This window comes from Chelon labrosus (assembly GCF_963514085.1).
Source record: "Chelon labrosus genome assembly, chromosome: 7".
NCBI lineage: Eukaryota > Metazoa > Chordata > Actinopteri > Mugiliformes > Mugilidae > Chelon > Chelon labrosus.
This window is the reverse complement of record NC_140343.1, coordinates 23,425,831-23,451,955: the sequence shown is the minus strand read 5'-3', so window position 1 is coordinate 23,451,955 and position 26,125 is coordinate 23,425,831. Positions and strand designations below refer to the sequence as shown.

At 41.7% G+C, this 26,125-nt stretch overlaps 1 protein-coding gene across 2 annotated transcripts; it reads left to right on the top strand.

Annotated features, from left to right (window-relative positions):
* Positions 1-7,108: 7,108 nt before the first annotated feature.
* Positions 7,109-24,369, top strand: LOC311490572 (meprin A subunit beta-like). Of its 2 annotated transcripts, XM_084548134.1 has the most exons (15): positions 7,109-7,246; positions 7,372-7,399; positions 10,993-11,043; positions 11,125-11,168; positions 11,799-11,874; positions 11,966-12,083; positions 12,556-12,734; positions 12,931-13,149; positions 14,982-15,131; positions 21,321-21,536; positions 21,740-21,996; positions 22,487-22,697; positions 23,450-23,626; positions 23,865-24,115; positions 24,238-24,369. In XM_084548134.1, exons 1-15 carry the CDS (start codon positions 7,205-7,207, stop codon positions 24,280-24,282), a joined length of 2,064 nt encoding a protein of 687 aa, XP_084404260.1. In that variant the 5' UTR covers positions 7,109-7,204; the 3' UTR covers positions 24,283-24,369. The 2 variants fall into 2 exon arrangements, with proteins under 2 accessions (XP_084404260.1, XP_084404259.1); XM_084548133.1 differs by having other exon boundaries at positions 23,865-24,369.
* Positions 24,370-26,125: the final 1,756 nt, after the last annotated feature.

The following is a 26,125-nucleotide window of genomic DNA, read 5'->3' as shown; positions in this document are numbered from 1 at the left end:
GACATGACATTTATGACATTTTCCAACGCAAAATAATAACAATAACTGTGAAGGTTCTCTCTCCTCACATATTATTAGATTTCTGCCAGACAATATGTCCATCATTTCTATAAAGTATTTGAATCTTTTAAGGAATGGTGATTTTGTTTTCTGCTAACAAAATCACAGCCTTTTGTGGAGTTTAAAATGTGGATTATAACGAAAAACATGTCTGTGAATAAGATTCTCATGAATCATACTTCTTATAACCACCAGTAAACCATTTTAATATGGGTCATTGTCAGTATGTGCCAAATTAAATGCAAGGACAAGTCTTGCCTAGCTTGCATTTTTTATATAGCGCTTTTCTACCTTTTGGTACTCAAAGCGCTTTTACAGTCACAGACACATCTACCCATTCGCTCACACAAGCACTCACACATTCACACACCAGTGCCACGCACGGGGAGCAACTGGGGGTTCAGTGTCTTGCTCAAGGACACTTCGGCATGTGGCACATTCCAGGGATCGAACTGCTAACCCTCTGGTTTGTGGACAACCCGCTCCACCTACTGAGACACAGCCGCCCGAAGTCTTAAGAAGAGCTCCTACTTCTGGTGCATGTGTTTGAGAGAGGGTTTGAGCGATTGTGAGAATGCCTGACAGCAGAATGTCCTTTTTAGGATTTTATAACCAGAGCAATAACACAGCGTTTACACCGGATCCTTGAGAGAAACTACTGCCTTCAAGAGCAAGCATCCTGAGCTGACACTTTAAACCTATTTCTGATCCCAATAAACCTGTAGCAGAAAGTGTCTCTGATTTGATTCCTGAGAACATGTGTTACAGGATGATGCCCACAGGCCCACATTCTCCCGCTGGCGCAACTGGCAAGGATGCATTTTAAATCGGCCAGCAAGGATTGGTTTGCCATAGCTGAAAACAAGAGAAATTGTACGAACAAAGACTGAGTAGCACATAGCAGCTAGGTGTATGGCAGAAACACCTCAGAAGTGTCAGAGAAAAGTTTCCAGTACTCCAGATTTTAGACTACAAAAAAATTTAATCGGCACCATTGGTGTTCCTTGTCCTCGTTGGAGTGGAGTTTCTATAATTACTCTTGCCATCATAGGGTAGGTAAGGTAAATATTAGTGCTTCAGCTTTAAAGTCGGATTGTTTTGCAAAAAGTGTCTTCCTTAAAGTTGTATTATTTCATGGAGCTCTACAATACTTTGTGGAAACCAAATTACTGAATTGCACACAGTATCAGAAGATCACTAAATCATCTTCATTCACTAGGACAGAAGAAACTGAAGGGGGTTTGGGATGATTTGGTATTTGCCTTTATGTAACTCAGTTCTAAATTGTAAGTAGAAGTTTCACCAGAAAACAGTAAGTTACACCTGTGAAGCAAGTTTCAATAAGGAAGGCAAGCATTTAAAATGACTAGAATAGTGTAGAGCTGAAAAACAGGAACCACTCCCTGCATGTCCTGCATGCATGCAGGTGTGACACATTGTGGCCAAAATAGACTGATCCACACATCAGCTTCAACAGGGGGCAGCTCAGGACGCAGAAGAGAGTATAAGTATTGGTGCAAACTGTTGTGTGCTGTTGTGGTTCTTTATTGAACCATTTTGCAAGAGCCACACATTCTGGATTTACGTACTGCTTTTTGTATAGTAGTTCAGAAGTAGTAGTAGTTCATGATTCCTTGTGATGCCCAAAGACTTTTATATTTTAGCACCCTTCATTCAGGTTGTTCAGTAGAGAATCAGAATACTTTATTAATCATTCAGGGAATTTGTTTTGTTGCAGTTGCTCCCATGAAGTCACAGTTGCAATGGGATGGAATAAAGTAAAAATATAAAAATGTAAGATGCATTAAAACAAAAATATTAAACATTCAAGAAAACAGAACTGAACCAGTAATAGTAATCATTTCTACCTTTCCTTCACCTGCAGAAACCGATGTTGATGAAGGCCAAGACTGGGACATCTTTGACATCAATGAATGTTTGTTAATTATTTATTTCGGTTTAATTTTATTTCATCATGTGTCTCTGAAAGTTTTCATCAATGAACGCGATTGTTCTTTTCCGCGTAGGACTGGACCTGCTGGAAGGAGATATTGTTGAGGTGGAAGTAAGTTGGAGTGCAGAGACGTCTCTGACCTTATTGCTGAGCCTGCTTGAACTTAGTCATGATGTGTCAGGACGCCAACTCATCCACTTTCACAATCATTTCAGCATTTTTTTTTATTAATTTATTATTTACAATGAAATTATTACACAGAATGGCTGTAATTTTAAAGGTTGTGTTAGTGAAAATAGGCCACTAAAGCAATCAAATGTATCAGACACTCAACAGAAACTCCATCATAGGAGACAAGTATCGCTGGCCGACAACCGTTCCCTACTACCTAGAGGACAGTCTGGGTAAGACATTACGGAAACTCATGTTTTCAGCTCTAACTCTGGACGTGCAAATTCAGATGCATTTTCATTTAATTTATTTATTTTTTATGTGGCACTTTTTAACATTTAGAGATCAATGCGAAGGGAGTGGTCCTGAAGGTGTTTGACCAGTTCAGACTGAAGACCTGCATTGACTTCACACCATGGAAGGGAGAAAAGAACTACATCTCTGTGTTCAAAGGCAGTGGGTGAGTCAAATCACCTGCTGTGTCTGTTTCCATTCACAACTCTATCCATGGACGCTTGATATCTTGTTGAAAATGTAAAAAACTTTCTGGGAAGCTGGTTGTACCAAGAAAACTACAGTATTTTTGTCTTAACAACAAATCAAAGGACTATGTGTAAAGTGTCCATTGAAGTGATACACAAATACAGATAGTCTGTCTAGCACATATATCATTTACCACACAATACAAATGTGACATACTGTATATTGATGACATTAACCTGTCATCCACAAAATGCCCTCAGCACATCTGGCACATACGCAACATCACTGGCCTCTGAATGCCCCCCGGCTAACTGGTCTGCAGCGACACAGCCTCATACAAAACAAATTGGGCCCTGCTACAGCTTTGGCAGAAACAGTATTAACATTTATAGCAAACTGAGCCTCAACAGGCCATCTACTGGACTGAACTGCACTTGCGAACCTTACGAGCATCAATGAGCCTTGGCCTCCAACAACCTGCATCAGTAGTTCACTGCTTTTCTTTTTTTGTACCACTTTGATATAGTACTGACCATTACATACAAGAAAGCCCCCACAGGAGCTCTAGTTGGAGATCCAGCAGTCTAACCATTAAAATCTGGCCTTTGTTGAAGTCTGTTATGATGCAGACAACTCAAGGAAAAGGACCCAGGCACAGGACTCAAGTGTTCCGGTACAAGGACAGGACTTTAATGAGTGAACTTCAGCAAAAGCTGGAGTGTTGAAGGCAGGTACATTAGATCAGAAACATCAATTGCTGGTTCACATGTAACTACCACAGAGTACCACAGTAACAGAAAGAACTGGTGATGAGTGGGAGACTAGAAAGTCCTTAAGTAGAGTTCAGCTTGATTGGACGATGAGATGCAGGTGAGATATCAGCCCAGCCCCAGCATACTGACCAGCAGCAGCTCTACTCTGCACACCGGAGGCAAAAAGCAGACAACCAGATAAACACAGACCCATAGAGGGCAACAAGTGGCCTCTTAACAAAAGTCACTCAAATCCCTCCTGCTTCTATCACAACAACACTGAGGACAAAATGTTGCTGCCCATATCCTAATGTATCTCCCCCTCTAGCAGGTATTCATGGGTTTCACCAGGTCCCTTTCCACAGGTGTTTAAAATCAAGCACCTAGATTATGAATGTAGACTGCATGGTGCTTGATTAAAACACCTGTGGAAAGGGACCTGATGAAACCCATGAATTATTATAACGAGATCATTTGCGTTCTTCACTAGAACCAGTGAATATGACAATCTGCCTGATCAGTGTATTATCTACTGTAAGACCAACAATACATGTCTCAAACCAAAAGTCACCATCTTCACCAACTGATGATCACTGTAGCACCTAAACTATGCATGTAGCATCCAGAACCAGATGATATAATATAAGACACTGTGACTGCACTCGTTATGAACGGGGCTTACTCTTCATATAACATGTTAGTCTGTGTTGTTAAAATGATATTCTGTGGTTGATATAATGCTCATTTAGGAATGTACGTGGTGGAGCTAATTAGCAGCACATGTGTTATGTGCACATAAGCAAATAAATACACATTTAAATGCGCTTCTTTTCCTGCTTTTGATTTCAGAAAGGCTAAAAAAAATGACATTACACCTCATGCAAACAGCTTCTTCATGTGAGGAATGTAAAGTTTGACAAACCTGTTGTACAGTTGTGTTCACAAATACTTGCACTGCTCTGAGTACTTACTGACACTCTGATTTTTAGCTAGGTGTGTACCCAAATGGAATAAGCAGTCATCCAGGTTACATGGCCATCTCCTTCCACCTAACCTCGGGGCCCTATGACGACAAACTCAAGTGGCCATGTCCATGGCAGCAGGCAACCATGGCCCTGATGGATCAGCAGTCTGACATTAGACAGCAAATGAACATGTACTGAATGGTCACCACTGACCCTAACAGGATGTCCCCTGATGGTAAGAGACGGGGAGAGGTTGTAATGATGACCATAAGATCATATTCAGTATGATCTTAGGGTGCAGACTTAGCTTTTAACCAAAAACTTATTTTCTTTCTTTGTGATACTTTGCCAGGTCCTTACTTTAGCTGGCTGATGTTATTGTTTGTAGATTATTTTGCCTTAAAAGTGAAATGCATGCTTAATCAGGCTGAGGTTAGATTATGTCACACTTGGCCATGTAACATCTCTTGAGTTAATCATGCAATCAACTTTGGTCCCTTGAAAAAGATGGGGCTACATGTTAAAGAGTAGCAACTCTGTATAATTTGGAAAGGAATTGTCTCAAATGAAATCAGAAAGTATACACTTCAGGCTCATAGACAAATATGTATATAATAAAAAAAGTAATATAATACACACAGTGTATACACAGATCAGCCAATGACCACCTGCCTAATATTGTGTTTGGTTTGTCTGTCAGACCATACTACTCTATAACACCTCACTGACAAAGATGTGCATGCATCTAATGTCTCCATAGAACAGCAGCAGTATACTGCTGCACACAGACAAAGGCTTTCTGTTTGAAGCAATGGAGAAATGATCCAAACATAACTTGTACACCATCAACAAACATCACGACATGTTTCGTTTAGTTAAGATTAGTCAAATGAATCAGAACTGTATTCTTTGCATAATTTAATTTAAAAAACAAATCTTCAAACAATAAGTTGTCATTTTAGCTCAATATGCATTATTTCATCTTAAATAAAATGTGCTGAAGAACACTAAACAAGTAATCAGTCAGTTTAGTTGATGTGTCCTGTATCAAACTGTATACATGAATAATGAACAAATGATGAATGCTTTTGACAGTAATTAGCTGCAGTTCATCGCTGACACATGTTGTTTATAATACATACAGTATATACACAGATCAGCCAATGACCACCTGCCTAATATTGTGTAGGTCCTCCTTTTGCTGACAAAACAGGCCTGACCCATCGTGGCATGGACTCCACTAGACCTCAGAAGGTATCCTGTGGTGTCTGGCACCAAGATATTATCTGCAGATTATTTAATTCCTGTGAGATGTGAGGTTGAGCCTCCGTGGAATCTGACTTGTTTGTCCACTACAGCCTAGATACTCAATCAGATTACAGGCCAAGTCAACACCTTCAACTCATTGTTGTGTTCCTCTAACACTTCCTGAACTATTTTGGCTTTCATGGCAGTGAGCATTATCTTGATGAAAGAAGCCACTGCCATCAGGGAACACTGTCTGTTCTAAAAACAAAGTTACACTGCACACATTGTTTATTGAACAGAAGTTCTTACTGGCTAAGCTGAACATATAAGAGACAATAATGGTTGTTAATGTTGCTACACAGACAAATGTTTAGAAAAAAAAATCAAAGGTGCATGTTTGTGCACTTGTGTAACAGATGTATTCATTCTTATTGAGAATAGAGAAGTTCCAGCAGAAAAGAGAAGTATACCGTAAAATAAATAAATGTCAGGAAGTACAGCAAAAACTTATTAGGTTTAGACACTGTGGGAAATACCTACAGTATATACATGTATACCATTGCACTTTGGTATTGCAGTTATCTGTAAGGGTGTGTGGGTGAAAATCCCTACATGTACAACACACTTTTAGCTGTATGCAAGCTAGGATACCTGCAAAGGCAGTGCAATACATTGCACATCACTGTATCACCAAACTGACTTCCAGCTGCATGAATGGAGGCATTCAGCACGCAGTACACAGTAAGTAAGTTGCATCACAGAAGAAGCAGAAATAAATACAAATATCACTCTAATTACAAAACACCAACAGGCACAAAAAACAGTTACAACAAATAAACTGCAGCAGTGAGTCTGGATAAATTATTCCGTCAACCCTTTTACTATGACTTGAGTTATAATTTTACCATCTCCAGTTGAGAAAGCTGCCAAATGCATTCTTTATTGTATGCACTACAATCCAGCATGAGTAATAAGTGTAGAGGGCGGCACAGGTGTTGTTTTTATAAAAACAGCATGCTTGGGCTGATTTTTTGACCTGATGGTTGCAGTGTTGGTTTCCTCAAATGGTTTCCTCTGCTGCTAGAAACATTTTAAGAGATGAGACAGATAAGATAATCCTTTATTTACAGGACAAATGTTCAAGCCAGGAGGTCTCACAAACTCAAAACTCAGAAATTCTCCTTGAAGATGTTGCCCTTCAACTTGCTTGATGGATGTTCCTCTTTAGTATCAGTATCTCTTTGTCATTGTCCTCATGGCATCCAGCCAAATTTCACTTTTAGGGTCAGATATATCTAGTTATTTGTTTATTGCCTCACAGTGTAAGTTCAAATCTCATTCATTTAGGTCTGATCCAAATAATAAAAATGTGGTTACATGCAGATATAATTTGTTGTCCAATGATTAAGTATTGTCACAGGTGCATGTGTGGTATGTTTGAACTTAACCACAAACTAAACTTCCGTCATATATATGACACGTGAATGTTGCACCAATTTCATCCATATAAGAGATGAACCTTCCTTGAGCCACAGCAGAACTGCCGTGATTGTGAGTCTGCAGGTGGAGACATGATGCTCGGGTGGATCGTTCTGATTTTTGGCCTGGGATTGGTAAGTGTAACCCCCTTCATGTAGATATACAGTAACACAACATTTACACTATATCTCCTGTGAAACATGCTTTAATGCCAAGTTTTCTATTCACTGATTATTGTGCTTTCTAATTTACTTCACAGACATCAGCCAAGCTAACAGGTGAAACAGGTGAGTCACATATTATGAGGTTTTTGTTGTGGTTAAAGATGACCAAAAGTTTGTCAAAGAATATTATATTCAGAATATGGTGAAATCCTTCATGGTCCAGATGCTTTTCTTTGGTCGACAACATTTCTTCATTCTAACATTCATTCAAGATTTTTTACAGCAGCACTGATCTTAAGATACCTTAATGTATCTGAAAACGTAGATAGATAGATTTTTATTTGTCACATGCACAGTTATACATAGTACAATGTACAGTGAAATGTGTTGTTGTACCTGCAGCCTGTAGTAAAAAGAAATAAAAAGAAAGAAATATAGTACTACAGTAAACAGTAGTATGCACACAAGGTAAGCAATATAAGTGTAATGTACACCAATAGAGAATTAAATATAAGAATAAAAAATAAAAATAAAATAAAATAATAATATAGACTGAATAAAAATAAAAATATAGACTGGTAAACTTGGGGGGGGTTGTATATGTACATCAATTTACAGTGTTAGCAGCTTCATGAATAAAGTGCAGTGATATTTAAGTCCAGTTAAGGCTCAGAGTTGAGCAGGCGGATGGCATGGGGATAGAAACTCTTCTTCAGCCTCTCAGTCTTTGTCCTCAGGCATCGGAAACGCCAGCCTGATGGCAGTAGAGAGAAGAGAGAGTGTCCGGGGTGACTGGGCTGTTTCAGGATCTTTGTGGCCCTTAACCTGCAACGCTTGGTGTAAATGTCCTGCAGGTTGGGGAGGGGAGTTCTGATGGTCCGCTCCGCTGAACGGACCACCCTCTTGAGGGCCAGGAAGTCCTGCCTGGTACAGTTTCCCATCCAGGTGGTGATGCTCCCACACAAGATGCTCTCGATGGTGCAGGTGTAAAAGTTTCTGAGCACCTTGAGAGGGAGCTTGAAGTCTCTGAGGCGTCTGAGGAGGTAGAGACGCTGTCTGGCCTTCCTCACGATGGTGTTCAGATGGTGGGTCCATGACAGGTCCTGTGAGATGGTCACTCCCAGGTATCTGAAAGTGTCCACTCTTTCCACCTCAGAGCCACAGATAGTGAGTGGATGGAAGTCCCTCTGCTGTTTCCTGCTGAAGTCCACTATCAGTTCCTTTGTTTTGCTGACGTTCAGCAGGAGGTGGTTCTCCCGGCACCAGTCCTCCAGGTGGGACACCTCCCTCCTGTAGGCTGTCTCGTCGTTGTGGGAGATTAGTCCTACAACAGCGGTGTCGTCAGCAAACTTAATGATGATGTTGGAATCTGAAGTGGCCTCGCAGTCGTGTGTGTACAGCGAGTACAGCAAAGGGCTGAGCACACAGCCCTGGGGGGATCCAGTGTTGAGAGTCAGGGGGGCTGAAGTGTGGTGACCCACTCGGACCACCTGTGGTCTGCCGGTCAGGAAGCTGTAGATCCACCTGCACAGGGAGGAGTCCAGACCCAGGTCATGCAGCTTAGCAGCCAGTCTGGAGGGGACTATGGTATTGAATGCTGAGCTGTAGTCAACAAACAGCACTCTCACATAGTTTCCCTTACCAGTGTCCACGTGGGAGAGGGTCTTGTGGAGGAGGAGGTTTATGGCGTCATCTGTAGATCTGTCCGGCCTGTATGCAAACTGTAGTGGATCCAGGGTGGTGGGCAGTGTGGAGGTGATGAATGTCTTGATCAGTCTCTCAAAACATTTCATCACCACAGATGTGAGGGCTATGGGCCTGAAGTCGTTGGAACTGCTGGGGTGTGGTTTCTTTGGGACAGGGACTATTGTGGACTTCTTAAAGCAGGTTGGGATCACACACTGTCTGAGTGAGAGGTTGAATATCACTGTGAACAGAGGTGCCAGCTGATCAGCGCAGGTTTTGAGGACACGCCCACTAATCCCGTCTGGACCAGCCGCTTTCCTGGTGTTCACACTTTTAAACACCCTCCTCACGTCGCGCTCTGTCACAGTGAATGTGTCCTCCCCTCCGGCTGGGAGCGCAGCAGGCAGTCGGTTTCCCGACTCAAAGCGCGCAAAAAAGGTGTTGAGTTCGTCTGCCAAAGAGGCGTCGGCACTCACCGGGGGGGCGGGTGCTGCTTTGTAGTCCGTGATGGTGCGTAGTCCCTGCCACAGTCCCCTGGAATCAGACTGTCCCATCAGTTTCTCCAGTCTTTGACCGTAGCGGTGTTTTGCCTCTTTCACCGCTCTGCGAGCACTGTAAGAGGCCGACTTGTATTCCTCCATGTTCCCAGAGGCGAGTCCGGAGTTGTAGGCAGCGGTGCGGGAACGCAGAGCGTCGCGGACAGATCGATCCGCCCACGGCTTCTGGTTGGGGAAAGTCCTGATGTTTCTCTTCGGCGTGGTATCATCCACAACTTTCCCGATAAATCCCACAACCGCTTCCGTAAACTCCTCGATATCTCCACCCGCACTGCTGTGAAACATGTCCCAGTCGGCTGAGTCCAGCGCACCCTGCAGAGCGGCCTCCGATTGATCTGTCCAGCGCGTCACTTCTCTCACAGCAGGGGGTTCCTGCTTCAGCCGTTGTTTGTATTTGGGCATGAGAAGGACAGCGGCGTGATCCGATTTTCCAAAGGGGGGGAGAGGTTTTGCTTTGTAGCCTTCTTTGAATGGAGAGTAGCAGTGGTCTAGAGTCCGTACTCCTCTGGTGGGACAGTCGATGTGTTGAATGAACTCCGGCATCACCTTCTTCAAGTTAGCACTGTTAAAGTCCCCGGTTACAATGAGGGCCGCTTCACGATGGTTAGTCTGAAGGGTGGAAATCGCCTCATGTAGCTCGGACAGTGCAGCGTCCGTGGCCGCCTGGGGTGGGATATAGACGGCGCTGATGATGACCGAAGTAAACTCACGGGGCAGGTAGTGGGGACGGCATTTAATTGTTAGGAGCTCCAGGTTAGGCGAGCATGAGCGTTTGAGAGGGACAACGTTCCTACTGTCACACCAGTTGTTGTTAACCATAAGACACACTCCACCTCCCTTAGATTTCCCAGACTCACTCGTTCTGTCCATGCGGTGAACTGTAAGGAACTCCGCAGGTTGAATGGCGAAGTCCGGTACGAGAGGAGACAGCCATGTCTCGGTGAGGCAGATGATGTTGCAGTCCCGTAAGTCCCTCTGGAACTGTATCCTGGCCCTGAGTTCGTCCAGCTTGTTCTCCAGTGACTGGACATTGGCTAGTAAGATACTCGGCAGTGGCGTGTGGTGTGCTCTTCGCCTCAGCCTTTCTCTTACGCCAGCTCTTTTCCCCCGAGGCCGTCTGCGTGACCTGGGGCTCCCACGTCCTTCTTTGTTTGTGTCGGCTCCCTGGCGCAGGATGTCCTGGGGCCACACCGTGTCGGAAGAAAATGGTTGTATAAAAAAGTCTGACGAATGTAATCCGATATTTATGAGTGCCTGTCTATCATAAGTGATATGACACAGGGTAGGTGAGCTAAATAAGTTAAATGTATGTAGTATTTTACATTTGAGCTCTCTATGCGTCATTCAGCTAGGTTATACCTTCAAGAGAACATGAGAAGCTTTGGGTATGGACGGTATGAATAGAAAAATAACAGTCATAGTACCAGTAATATTAATCATTTCTACCTTTGATAACTGATTCATCACCTTCAGAAATTGATGTTGATGAAGGCCACGACTGGGACATCTTTGACATCAATAAAGGTTTGTTAATTGTTTATTTCAGTTTCATTTTATTTTATAAAGCTGTGTCTCTAAAGCGTTTTCATCACCTGTTCTTTGCAGCTGCAGGACTGGACCTGCTAGAGGGAGATATTGTGGAGGACCAAGTAAGTTTCTATGACCGTTGTGACTGACCAGTGACTGTTGCAACGTTTGACTGGTGCTGTTTCAGTTTCAGTCTTGTTGTCGTCTTCTTCTTCTGCAGCTGCTTAAGGTACAAGGCATGGTTTTGCAAACGCCTTTCTACCTGTTGTAGCTGTCTGCCGCCACATGTATTTTTGATGTGGCATTGTCTAAAATATGTGGGACAGCTGGATTTATTCAAATTAGTGTTTTTAGTAAGAGCCGCTGTATCTATAAGAAAAAGCCTTTAATTTTGCAATGCAAAATATTCATGTTTTAGGTTCAGAAGTGTTGGTGTTTTTGTGAAAATAAAAACCAACATTACAGTCATTTTTTTTTTCTTACATATTTTACATTATTTTGGTTCCTCGGGTTATTAGCGCAAAATATATATTTGGCAAAAAGTAATGAAATAAGTAAAATAACAAACAGCAGGAGGTTGAATTTCACTGTTAAAATTGGCAAACAAAGCATGCAAGACTTTAAAATGAATGCCAAATGATGGTGACTGTATAGAATATGTATCTTGGATTGTGTTTTATGTAATCTAATTTACAGATTTGTTTTTTATTACTGTAATTCTATAACATAACTGTGTACCTCATTCCCATCAGACACTCAGAAACACCATCATAGGAGACAAGTATCGCTGGCCAACAACCGTTCCCTACTACCTAGAGGACGACCTGGGTAAGACAAGACATGGAAACTCAGCTCTAACCCTGGATGTGCATCAGATGAGGATGTTTTTTCTTGGTTCTTTATACCATGTAACGTGTAGAGATCAATGCAAAGGGAGTGATCCTGAAGGCGTTTGACCAGTACAGACTGAAGACCTGCATTGACTTCACACCATGGAAGGGAGAAAAGAACTACATCTCTGTGTATAAAGGCAAAGGGTGAGTTGAGCTTCACTGCCGTGTTCACTTCCAGTTACTGTATGCATGTACAATGTCTTGTTGAAAATGTTTATTACAAGCTACTCACAGCCATAATAATAATGCTAGATCCAACAAATGTTTACAGCTATTCTGACATAAAGAAAAGAAAACTTGTTACCTCACAAAAACCATTTAAGGGTTTATTACAGGCAAGCTGGTTGTACAAGATAACTACAGTACTTTTGTAATAACAACAAAGGACTATGTGTAAAGTGGAAGGTGCCCATTGTAGTGATACACAAATACAGATACGTCGTTTTTCAGTATATTTTTTTTTTCTGACTCTGTCTAGCACATATATCATTTACCACACAATACAAATGTGACATAATGTAGGAAAGTGACTCGTCAACTGATGAGCTAACTTCACAGGATCGATTAGTTCCCAGATTGTTGATATTTTTGTGCGTCTTGCCTTCCTTCTCCACAGATGCTCCTCCTCAGTAGGTAACCAACGTAAGGGGAAGCAGCAGCTGTCCATTGGTCCACGCTGTGATTCCCTGGCAATCGTTGAGCATGAGTTCCTCCATGCTCTGGGATTCTGGCACGAGCAGTCCAGAGCTGACCGTGACGACTACGTCAACATCATATGGAATAACACTGAACCTGGTAACACTGATAAGTCAATTAATTACAATAAATGTATTGATGTAGGACCTTGATTCAGTGAATGACAAACTCTACAGGAAGGCAGCAGTGTTTTTCTAATCTCCAATTTTTTTTTTACAATGGACAGTGACTGGCTGCACAGTCTCATTCTTGTAGGGCTTCATTTCTTCTGATATTCTGCATGTGTCCTTCTCAGGTCACAAGCACAACTTTGAAGAACACAATGACACAGAGTCCAGTGCCCTGGGCGTTCCCTATGACTATGGTTCTGTGATGCACTACAGTAAGACAGCCTTCAGCATCAGCTCTGAACCCACCATCGTCACCAAGAACCCCAACTTCATGGACGTAATTGGTCAGAGAATGGGGTTCAGCGCCAGTGACCTAACCAAGCTAAACCGCCTCTACAACTGCAGTGAGTAAACACAGTATGTCAATAATATATGACACAAGTTGCCTTTATTGTGCGAATATAATGTAATATAATATGATTGTAATATTGTGAGGAGCAGCACCTGTATGCCTAGTATATTCAAACTATTGTATGTAGTGTATCTGTATGAAGTTGACATGAGTCATTTTACCAACCCAGATGAGAGATTCAGCTCGCAAACACATCACAGGTTCAAAAACAAGAGACAAACGTAAAACAAAAATTACATTACATGAATGAATATATTCTTACACTCTAAAATGCAATTCTGGGACAACAAATGACAAATGACCTATCTACATCAAAAGCATTTAAGGAAATTACAAACGTCAGCTTTCACATGCAATGTACACTTCAACAGCTCTGGGGAAAACATTATCTAAAAATACTGGCTCAGTCAAACCCAAGCAGTAGACCTCAATACAATACAAATACAATACAATACAATACAATACAATACAATACAATACAATACAACAGGCTTACAACAGAATCTATTTATTGTTTTTTCATGCTCTTATTATTTATGCAGAAACACAACAGGACAAAGGGCAATTGAACTCCACTTTATTTAGTGGAAAAGCATTTTGTGAAACCACCAGTGCCATCTCCATGGTGGTTTGATTTTAGGGTTCAGGTCAGTAGGCCTGCGTAGCTCTTCTGTGAACTACTGAAGTTTTCCAGTAGTTTCTTGGAAACAAATTGATCCAAGAAGCGTTCAGTTCAGTTCTGTTTCATGACGATGTACCATATTATCTATCCATTGGCTTTGGTAACTGACTGCAGTATTATATCAGGCTATTGAGATAATACCGCAACACATCAACTTTGCCACCCACCCCATGCAGGTCAACTAAGAGCTGGATATGTAATAACATAGTTGATGAAAGGTGTCTTGATCCACAGCCCTCACATAAAAAATGATTATCTCATATTTACACCCACACCCCATAGCAATGACACTCCTTGATGGCAGCAGCCATCCCCAGCAGGATGCAGCCTGACACAGACACAAAAACAGTTTAGGAACAACTAAAAAAAACATGAAGAACAGCACAAGGTGTTGACCTGGCCTCCAAATTCACTAGATCCCAAACTGATCAAATATCTGTGGGTTGCGTTGGAACAAGCCTGATCTACAGAGGCCCCTCCCCTCAACTCACAGGACCCAAAGCCCCCCACTAACAACATCCTGTTACCACACAACACAGGACACCCTCAGAAGGCCCATTTCCATTCTCTGATGAATCAGAACTGTTTTGGAGGCACAAGGGAGACCTACACCATGGATTCCCAACCGGGGGTCCGCGGACCCCTAGTGATCCGTGGTGTAATTGCAAGGGGTCCCTGAAAATAAAATATCTTTACAAAAAGATCCTATGACATTTATAGAAATAGCATTATTTTATTCAAATGTGACTGAGACACAACTGAAAGCTCATATTTGCCTCAAAGAGTGAATAAATGCCATAATGCAATTTAAAATGCAGTTTCTACTGTTTCTATCAAATTGCACCGCCACCCCCCAGATCGGGTGGGGGTTTCTCAGGGTCGATCAAAAAAATGCAGAGGGTCCCGGACCCAAAAAAGGTTGAGAACCACTGATCTACACAATGTTATGCCTGATCAGTGCATTACTTATTAGTATAGCCTAATACTAATGCACCTAATTTACCTCATTATTACCAAATATACACATTTGTGAATCATCTTGCTTTCTGTCCCTCTGTCTCCTAGAACATATACTTATGTCCAGCATTTATATGATGTCTACAAACAACCTTGATGAAACAGTGACTGTTTCCTCTCCACAGCCAAGTCTTCTACCTTTGTGGACAGCTGTGACTTTGAGGATGAGAACATCTGTGGGATGATTGAGGGTCCTGGCAACGCCAAGTGGGAACGGCGTATCTCAGTGAGTGGAGGCCCTTGGACTGACTTCACCAACATGGGACAATGCAAAGGTACCATCTATCAAATGCAGGTTACAGCACTGAGCTTTGAGCCTCCTGGACAACAGTGGAAGCTGAGACCCCAACAGTTTCCATAGATAAAAACAATTATACCACAGTTGTTTTTTTTTTGGTGCAGCTCAAAAACTGGTAACCTGGGGGGTCACGTGATGTCGGACTAGGAGACGGTCGGGTTTGCGGGTGCTCCGCCAACACTCTTCATATATTCTACATTCTCTCTCAAACCGCGTTATCTTTTTATAGTGTAAATGCAGTAGTATGACTCTTGAACAATACTGGACAAGACAACACCAAACAATGCCAAAGGGAAAGAGTAAATTGCGACAGCCGATTGATAGCACGGCTACGGAGCTAGCACAACATGGCGGCGAGCACGATGAAGACGACGAGGAGGCAGAACTTGAACCTGGACTCGCTAAAGCGCTGGATTTGATGACTAATAAGCTAATGATGGCCATTAACGAGAAACTCGAACCTTTGGCTAAAACAGTTCTCTCTCATACTACCGAGCTGAAAAGGGCTAACGACCGCTTGGACGAAGCAGAGGCTCGGGTACTACAGTTGGAGGCCGCTAACGAGCCGCACGCTGAGCGTATAGCAGCTTTGGAAAGAAAAGTTGAATCCCTCCACGACCATATTGACGAGCTGGAAAACAGAGGGCGGCGGAAAAACATCCGCATCCTCAACCTGCCTGAGAATATTGAAGGGGGAAATGCTTTAGACTTCTTTGAGCACTGGCTACCGGAGTTTCTCGGCATGGATACTAAAAGGGGCCGAGTGAAACTGGAACGGGCGCACCGCTCTCTAATGCCCAAGCCCGGATCTGACCAGCGGCCTCGCCCCGTCATTGTTCGCTTCCACGCGTTCCCGGACAAGCAGAGAGTGATGGCAGCGGTACGGAGGAAAGCAGCGGGCGGGGATATCACTCTGGAGGAAAGGAAAATATCCTTCTACCATGACCTGTCTGCTGCAGTTCTTCGTAAACGGAAAGAGTTTAACGAAGCTAAACAACGGCTCAGGCAAATCGGCGCTGACTACTCCATGCTCTTCCCTGCAAAGCTACAAGTTTCTCTGAATGGCATCAAGAAAACCTTCCTCTCCCCGACAGAGGCTCTGACCTTTGCAGCAAGTGCAGCACGTCAGGAATGACGGAGTCTCCTACTATATGAGAGCTAAGTTCGAACACTCGGTTATGTTTACTGGTGATTATAATCTGTTATGATAGACCTTACATGCATGTGAATGATTACTCGCCAGCACAATATGTGTTAAGGTGCTCCCCTTGTTTAATTATACGCCAGTATGCATTCAGTGGATGTCCAAGACGATTTACACTTAGATGCGGTGAATTTTTGTTTATCATGTAATATCTGGGTGTTGTTGTGAGCCCCGGTTAACTGGATGATGTCACTTGCTTTATTTCTTTTTTGTTTATATGCTGTGAGAGACACGTTTGGCCCTAGTGAAGGCGCCTTGGAGAGCAGCAATCCCCTCGCAACCTGGGGAAGAATCCCCATCATCCTTTTTCTTTTCTTTCAACATTTCTCTTTTTTTTTTACATGCACAGTTTCTTACCGTTATACTTCTATGTGTTCGTTTTTTGTTATTTGTAGTTCATACTCAGTACTGGTCTTCCACATTCAGTGTATCATGTCGACGTATTTGGATAAAATGCCAATAGAATGATGCCCTCTTATAAGCTAAAACTCTGTTCATGGAATATAAGGGGTTTAAGAGGTAATGTGAAGCGAAGAAAGGTCTATTCCTTGCTAAAAAGGGAGGGGGTGGATGTGGCTCTATTGCAGGAAACCCACTTAGAGGACAGTGAGCATCTTAAACTTAAATACAGTTGGGTTGGTCAGGCGTACTTCTCCTCTTTTACCACCAGCAGCAGAGGGGTTGCTATATTGATACACAAGAATCTACCATTCCAATTTAAAAAGTGTATGAAAGATAATTATGGAAGATTTGTGATTATAAACGGTGTCTTACATGGCAAGGAAATTACTATTATGAATCTTTATTGCCCACCTAACTATTCCCCAGACTTATTAACTAAAGCATTTTCAGAATTTGCAGAAGTAACTTCGCCATTGGCCTTAGTGGGAGGTGACTTTAATTGTTTACTTAATCCTCAACTTGATAGGCATCCCCCACGAAACTCTCCTCTGTCAAACCAGGCTAAGGCCCTCTTATCGATTTGTGAGGAAATCAGCTTCGTTGATACATGGCGAATATTGCATCCGCCTGATAGAGAATTCACCTTTTACTCCCCTCCTCACAAATGCCACACACGAATTGATTATTTTTTCGTACCCCAGTCTGTGATGCAATTGGTGCCCTCCTGCTCAATAGGCAATATTGTGGTTAGTGATCATGCAGTTGTGCTCCTTGAGTTGTCTCTCGACATAGAAGTTGCAAGAAGTAAACGCTGGAGATTTGACACGCGTCTCCTGAAAGATGACAAATTTGTGTCTCATCTGAAAAGTGAATTTAGGATATTCTTGTCTATTAATTCACAATCTACCAATAACCCATCCTTACTGTGGGAAACTACAAAAGCATACATCAGGGGTTTAATTATAGCATACTCATCCTCGAAAAAGAAGAAACAATTAGAACAGCAACTAAAACTTGAAAAAGAACTGGCAGATATTAAAGGTGCACTCTGTTCAACATCAGACCCATTACTGTTGCATAGGAAATGCGCATTACAGGCCGCTCTAGACACTTTACTAACCCAACAGGCTAAAACTGCTTTCCTCTTCTCAAAACAAAGGTTATATGAGTATGGGGATAAGCCCAGTAAGTATTTATCTCATCTAACCAAAATTAAAAGGGATCCTCAAGTTATTCTTTCAATTTTAGATGGAAATGGCACCCGTCACTTTGATAACAAAAACATTAATAACACTTTCAGGCAATATTATACGAGATTGTATGAATCGGACCAACCGCAGGGAGTCTCGGATAGGATGGAATCCTTTTTAGGAAGATTAACCCTTCCAACCATCTCTGATTCTCAAAAACGTGAATTAAACGCTCCCATTTCTAGGGAGGAGGCCCTGCTAGCACTTAAAGGCATGCAGTCAGGCAAGGCACCGGGGCCTGATGGTCTGAGCAGTGAATTTTATCGAGAATTTCAGGATGTGCTTTTAGACCCCTTTTTGGAAATGTTGGACCATTCTTTCATCACTGGTAGCCTTCCCCAATCACTAAGAGAAGCCGATATCACCTTAATTTTAAAAAAAGGAAAGTCCCCTGAGGACTGTTCAGGATACAGGCCTATTGCTCTTCTGAATCAGGACATCAAAATATTATCTAAAATATTAGCAGTACGTCTCGAAAAAGTTCTACCTTCTCTTATTAGAGAGGATCAGACAGGCTTTATCAAAGGTAGGAGTTCTAGTTACAATGTCAGGAGGCTCCTACATATTATCAATATTTGTCAGACACAGGAAATTGATAGCGTGGTTATTTCACTGGATGCAGAAAAAGCTTTCGACCGTGTTGAATGGTCATACCTGTTTAATATCCTGCATAAATTTAATTTGGGGGACAACTTTATCAGATGGATTAAATTATTATATAAAAACCCTGTGGCCTCAGTCATCACCAATGGTTATAGGTCTGACAACTTCCCACTTCATCGTTCAACTCGCCAGGGCTGCCCTCTTAGTCCTGCTCTTTTCGCCCTTGCAATAGAACCTCTCGCTGAGGCTATAAGGCAAGATGCAGATATAATTGGCATAACTGTGGGTGGGATACAACATAAAATTTCTCTCTACGCGGACGATGTTCTGCTTTATGTGCTGGAACCTGAGACTTCTGTTTCACGTCTGGTTGATGTAATTACTTGGTTTGGATGTTTTTCAGGCTACAAAATCAATTTCTCAAAATCTTTAGCTATGCCGATGGGAAGTCTTAGAGATAGATTTGACACCCTACCCTCATTCCCATTTAAATGGTCCATAACAGGTTTTGTTTACCTCGGTATTCATATCACACCTTTATTTCATGGAATGTATGGGGCCAATTTTAACCCCCTCCTAGACTCCATAAAGAGAGACCTGGACAGATGGGCCCCACTCCCCTTATCATTGCTTGGTAGAGTTTCTGTTATTAAAATGAATATTTTGCCAAGGTTGTTATACCCCCTACAGATGATCCCATTACTTTTGTCAGGCAAGGTACTGAAGCTGCTTAATGGCTGGCTGAGTGACTTCATTTGGAATAAGAGGAAGCCCAGGCTGAAAATAGCAAAACTACAACTTCCCAGTTCAAGGGGTGGTCTAGATCTTCCCAACTTTAGATGGTATCAGCTGGCATCTCATTTGAGATTTGTGGCAGAATGGGTCAAGGAGGAACCTACTTCTGATCTGCTGAGTCTAGAAAGGTCGCAGACCTCAGGCTCACTGTTAGGCCTTTTGGCCTTCAAGGACTTAAAGTCAGCCAGAGGCCATTATAAAAACAACCCTATAATCCGTAATACTTTAAAAGCATGGTTTATTACACAAAAGCTTGAAGGGAGGTCTGGTCTAACATCTTCATTGGTTCCAATTCAGGGCAATCCTAACTTCTTACCAGGCATGGTGGATGGTGGGTATGGCACTTGGACATCTCGAGGGATAAAAAGGATGCGTGACTTATTTCAGGGTGCATCCATGATGTCATTTGCACAACTTCAAGAAAAATATAATCTTCCCAAGCATGACTTTTACAAATACCTACAGATCCGGGACTTCATAAACAGGGAAACTACTATTAATATTGATACCACTACATCCGCAGTTGAACAGGTGCTCCTCCTTGGCCCAACTAAGAAAGCCATCACTCGTTTTTACAATGTCTTAAGCCAGACTGATGTGATAAATATACAGGATGTTATGCAGAAATGGCAAGGTGAACTTGGAATAGATATTGATGGGGACAAATGGACTAAGATATGGACTCAAACAAAGAAAATATCTGTGTGTAACCGCGCCAGATTACTGCAATTTAAGATTGTGCACCGGTTACAAATCTCTCCTAACAAAAGACATAAAATGAACTCTCAACTCTCGCCTGCGTGTTTAAAATGTAAAATCTCAGTGGGCACCTATACTCATTGTATCTGGTCATGTCCTAAAATACAAACATATTGGATGGGTGTTTTGCAGGATCTTGAAAAAATATTTGGTGTTGTGTTGCACATGGACCCCCTTTCCTTAGTCCTGGGTTACACCAATCAGAATACCTTTATGAATGCCAACGCTGCCAGACTGTATAATATCCTCACATATGCAGCAAGAAAAAACCTCTTTTTGTCTTGGATAAGCGACAAACCCCCAGTAAATTGAACTGGCACAAGATAATTATGGAATGCTTCCCCCTTGAGTACCTGACATGTCTGCTTCATTCGTCAGAAGGACAATTTATGAACATTTGGACTCCATATCTTCGCTTCTCCAACTCTACAGTGGCTTCAGTGCTGTCGAATGCTGTTCTTGGCTAGCCTTGGGCTCTTTGTCTTGTTGTCATTGCACTGATTGGGTGAATGTGAGTTGTAAGTATATGTACGCTGTCTAGACCAATGTTGTACTGAATATTGTTTTGTTGATGTGTTGGTATGTTAAAAATTCAATAAACATATTTGAGAAAAAAAAAAAAAAACTGGTAACCTGGATTTAAAGGCTCGGGTTCATGACATGTGCTGATACCTGACCTCGTAGCTACAGTAACTGTCTTGGTGTTGTGTACCTGAAAAAGAAAGAAATCTGAGATGACTCCCAATAGCATACTTAAAAAAGTACAGATTGGTTTAAAGACCATACCGACACAATTTGATATTTCAAAATAAACACCAAAGTGGTTTAGTGATGATGTAATCATTGTTCGATGGGTCACTTGTGTTAGACAAACGAGAAAAATGTTTTCACGATGTGTCCCGCAAAATAAGTGGTTTATCCTCCTGCAACCGGTCCACATGGAGCCTACGCCATAGGGGGATATGCCAGTGAAAGCATTTATACCTGTGTACTGGTCTGTTGGCAGACTTGGTTCTTATCAGAACAGGTGGCAAGTCAGGTTGTCTTCCAAGCTGTGGACTGACTTTCTCTTTGTTGAGCAGTTATTCTTGCCACAGTATGGCCATATTGTCAAGGTCTAATATCATTTGAGTTTTTGTATACGTTTGCACAGGGAAAGGCAACTTCATGCATTTTAAAACAGCCAGTGCTAATCCCAGAGAGTATGCTTCACTGGAGAGTCGATGGCTTTACCCCAAACCTGGACCCCAGTGTCTGCAGTTCTTCCTCTATAACACCACAGCACCTGATGATGTTCTCAAGATCGGGATTCGAGAGTATGACGAGGCCAACGCCAAGGGTAAACTGAAGTTCTTCAAGAGCATTTCAGGTAAAAAAAAAAAAAAATGAAATATTCAATTTTGTACATATTGATTGTACATACTTTAGTTCAAAGCCATTTGGAAGTTTTAGATCCTTTAATTAAAGAACAGTCAGATTTAAATGGAGTCATGCATAATACAAGTTGGTATAAAACTTTAAATACAGTAATTGATTAGTAGTTAATATTCATTCTTTCTGCTTTTTACCCAGGAGGTGTCATGGGGTCGTGGGAACTGCATAATGTCAACCTGAATGTGACAAAGAAGTCCCGTGTGGTTTTTCAGGGGGTGAGGGGAACAGGCTCATCAAAGGGAGGTTTCTCTGTGGATGACATTAACCTGTCATCCACAAAATGCCCTCAGCACATCTGGCACATCCGCAACATCACTGGACTGCTGGCTACCATGCCAGCAGGACAAGAACTGTACAGCCCCCGTTTTCTGTCACCAGCAGGTTACTCCTTCCAGGTGAATGCCGCTTTTTCATTATGTTGATAAATCCACAGTGGTATATTGAAGTACAGCAAACAATCTGAAATTCCCAAATCAAGGAACTCTGTGGGGTTTCATACTGTACATTGTATGAAAAGACCACCACTGCATGTTCCAGACAGAAATTCTAACCACCTGATAATCAGTGTAGAGTCCTAAACTCTGAGTGCATCCAGGACTAGCTTTGACATGTGCTAGTTGTGAACATGTTTTTTAATATCATCTGTAAATCCACGGGGTTAGAATGATGCTTTGTGTTCCTAAGGTAGTTGCCTGCACATGCTAACACCTGGAACTCATATCTAGTACCCTTATGTTTTTGATTGTGGAAAGCCTAAAAAAGACATTACAATTCTACCTGATGAACGCCACCAGGAAACTATGTTTGACAGTGATTTGACAGTTTATTGAATTATCTAAAGCAGCTTCTTCAGTACTTGCTTACGCACTTCTTTGTGTCCTCTAGGTAGGTCTGTACCCAAATGGAAGAAGCAGTCATCCAGGTTACATGGCCATCTCCTTGTACCTAACCTCTGGGCCCAATGACAGCAAACTCAAGTGGCCATGTCCATGGCAGCAAGCAACCATAGCCCTGATGGATCAGCAGTCTGACATCAGACAGCAAATGTACATGCACGGAATGGTCACCACTGACCCTAACAAGCTGTCCTCTGATGGTAAGAGACGGGGGAGAGGTTGTAATGATGACCATGAGATCATATTCTGTATGATGTTATGGGTTGCCTGGTCTACATGTTGGGATATGTCAGGTTATTGTCCATCTGTATTATGAAGCACTGTCTAGTCAACTTTGCTTAATTTGCCTTGTACATGTACCCCTGTACATGTTATAATTCACTTGGTTGCTTCTGTCACATCTCCAGTAACATGATTTGAAGTCATCCACCCAGCCACCCATTCCTACCTAAATGTCTTCTTTAATCTGTCATTTAATGCCAGCCAGCTCACCTGTAATAGAACTGCTATTGTCACTACCATAGTTTTATGCCCCTGTGCTCTTGTTTATTCTCATAACAGTAGGTTTATTAACACTCTGTATACCCATTAACTGTTCACGTACTTAATTGACAAAGAAATAAAGAAGAAATATGCCACACTTGTCCATGAAACATTTTTGAGTTAATCATGCAATCAACTTTGGTCCCTTGAAAAAGACGGGGCTACATGTTAAGGAGTAGCAATTCTGTATAATTTGAATAGGAATTGTCTGAAATGAAATCAGAAAGTCTGCACTTTAGGCTCATAGACAAATATGACTAGACTTGTCAATGCTTTGGTAAATGACCACCTGTAAAATGACAAAGAACTGTGTCAGTGTCCAAGAATATATGGATCTACCTGTATTTTCTCAATCTGTCATACATTGAATGGATTTTCAATAACTGCTGTGTTCATCTGTTTATTTCAGGCACTCAGTACATCTGGGATGATCCCAGGAAGGTGGGCACTAAAGTACAGGACTCTGATGGCAGCTATTACTATCGAGGTCCAGGCTACGGAACAAGTTCCTTCATCACCCACAGCAGACTCAGGAGCAGAAACTTCCTCAAAGGAGACGATGCCTTCATCCTCTTAAGTCTGGAAGGTGTGGAGTGTTTCAAACATTAGATGGTTAAAGAGAACAAACATATTACACCTACATACTTAAATTAATGAGCCAAAACATTATGACCATCTTGTATCATCGAATCTTGACAAATTTGCCAATGTCTTTACACGTCTTCATTTGTAAAAACATAACAACCGGGAACTGGCATGCACTGTTGTTGTGAGATCATCATTCAGTCTCTGGAATATCACAACGGTTGTCTGTCTTTCCTCAGACATATCTGACCTGTTGGTGTCTCAGCCTCTGCCCCTCTCTTCAGTCCATGATGCTTCCGGTCTGATGAAGGCAGCACCACATGGACCTGCTAATAATCTCACAGCAGTCATAGCTGTGGCAGCATCCCTGGCAGCATTCATGTTGGTGATTTCCATGTTGATTGTGGGGAACGCCTGGAGACTGAGGAGGTTGAGAACGCAGGAGAGTGACAAGGTGGCGATAATGAAAGACAAGTATGGATTCATGGATGTGAGTGTGACTAAAATGAGTCAGCAAAATTCTATATATGTGCTATTTAAATTATTAGGTTGTTTGTTTTCTTCTTTGCTCAAGAGTGAGAATCAACACTGTATATGTCTGTTTCGTTACAGGAGCACCCAGCCAAAGATTTATCGTCTCTTTGCTCGACTCCATAACGGCCAATCAAAGGAATCCTTCAACTCTGACCAAAGCAGAGAACACAGTCTGAGAGGCTAACTATTAAAATAGACTGTCACCAGTCTATTTTAATGGTCTGATTTTAAGCCTAAAAAAATAAAACCTCTGACAGCATTTGTCTTCGTATCATTTGTTCCTTACAAACTTCTTCACAAGTCAAGAGTGTGGTGAAGTAACAGTGAAATTTTAAGCTGTGGGTGAATCTAGGCAGAATATACCCAAATACCCAAAATGTTTGACCCAAGTCATACAGTTTAAAGGCAATGCTACCAAATACTAAGGAAATGTATGTAAACTTCTGACTTTGAAGAAAGTAATAAAAAATTCTCTAAGAAATTCTCTCTCTCATTATTGTGGCATTTAGCAAATAGAAATAATTTTAGTAATCCTAACTGACCTAAAACAGGAGAGGTTTAGTCTGATTTAACTTCAGACAGTGAGGAAAAAATGTTTATGTTTCTTTTAACACAGTGTATGCAAACATCTGGTTTCAACTGTATGTTTCCTATTTGAGTGTATTCAACATACAGATGTGTCAACATACAGATTTTAGACCCAGAACCCTGTGTATAGTCACTGTGCCCCAAAACACCAGACAAACAACAGATCAAGTCAAGCATCATTTTTATTTACGGGATTCTCAAACTGCATGAGTGCTATGCTTCACCCACAACTGGGAGGTGGGAAAACATGGGTTTACTCACAGTTTCTTACATGTGGCATTTATTGTATCTTGCATACAGTGCCCTTCTCACATTGTGCTTTCTAGAAGCGTAAGTTGTTAAACAATTGTTTGCTTTCAGTACCGTTTGACCAGTGGGACACTTCTTCAAGTATCCCACCATTCCCCAGAACGGCATCTAGTGTTTTAATCCAACTTTTGCTCACGTTTCAACAAAACTACTTTTCAACCAAACTGGTTCAAATGAATGCAAAGGAAGACTTCAACCTGAAAAAAAGCAACAACTGCCTTTAAGGATTGTTGCTTGATGTTTTAAATGATTTCACTGGGGACATTTTTTTACATTATCCGACTCAAAATAATAACAGTGAATGTGCAAGTTCTCCCTCCTTCCATATCATCTGGTTTCTGTCAGATGACAGTTCTATCAGGATTTGGTATTTCTAGGACCTCAGAGCTGGTGCAGTTTGTGACAACCCCACAGAGACTTATCACCAGTCTGTAGAGCACTTCTGTAGAGCACTTTAACTCATATAAGATGACTGCTTTTGTTTTCTGCTGACAAAATCAAAGCAGTTAGAGGAGCATCAAATATGAATTGGGAAAAAGAAACCTGCAGTTCCCACAAATTACAGACATCCATCATTTGCATAAATAATACTTCTTTGTAACACCAGTGAAACACTTTGCCATTGTGCATAACAGCTCAGAAACTGAACCAAAAGGTGGACATTTGTATAACCACTGTTGGAGTGTTGGAGTTTTCTCATTCACATTAGTTCAACTAGTTTTATCAACAAAGAGTTTAGCAGTTTAAAACGATGAAAACTTAAGCTAACTGCTGCAAACTGTGAGCAGTGTCAACTGATAGATGTTCTTTATATTTGATCTGTTATGGACACCATTACCATTCATCTGCTGTGCTGTATAGAGTTTCAAGATTGTCCTTTAAGGATGTGCTTTTGTTTTGTTGACTGAAAACTACACCCAGTGTAAACAGCTCTTCAGTGCCAAATTGAATCTTACATTGTCTTCCAATGATTTTAATATTGCCTTTTGCAAGCAAATGGGTGCACATGTGATGTGATGAAGCAAAATCCATATCATTACATCCAACACACTGACGAGACACACACACT

What these genes read in the sequence shown, in the direction of transcription:
- LOC311490572 (XM_084548133.1), top strand. Translation starts at nt 7,205, where the DNA reads ATGATGCTCGGGTGGATCGTTCTGATTTTTGGCCTGGGATTG. An exon ending in GAGATATTGTGGAGGACCAA is followed by an intron (nt 11,169 to 11,798) that starts GTAAGTTTCTAT and finishes CATTCCCATCAG; the next exon opens with ACACTCAGAAACACCATCAT. An exon ending in CAGCAGGTTACTCCTTCCAG is followed by an intron (nt 21,997 to 22,486) that starts GTGAATGCCGCT and finishes TGTGTCCTCTAG; the next exon opens with GTAGGTCTGTACCCAAATGG.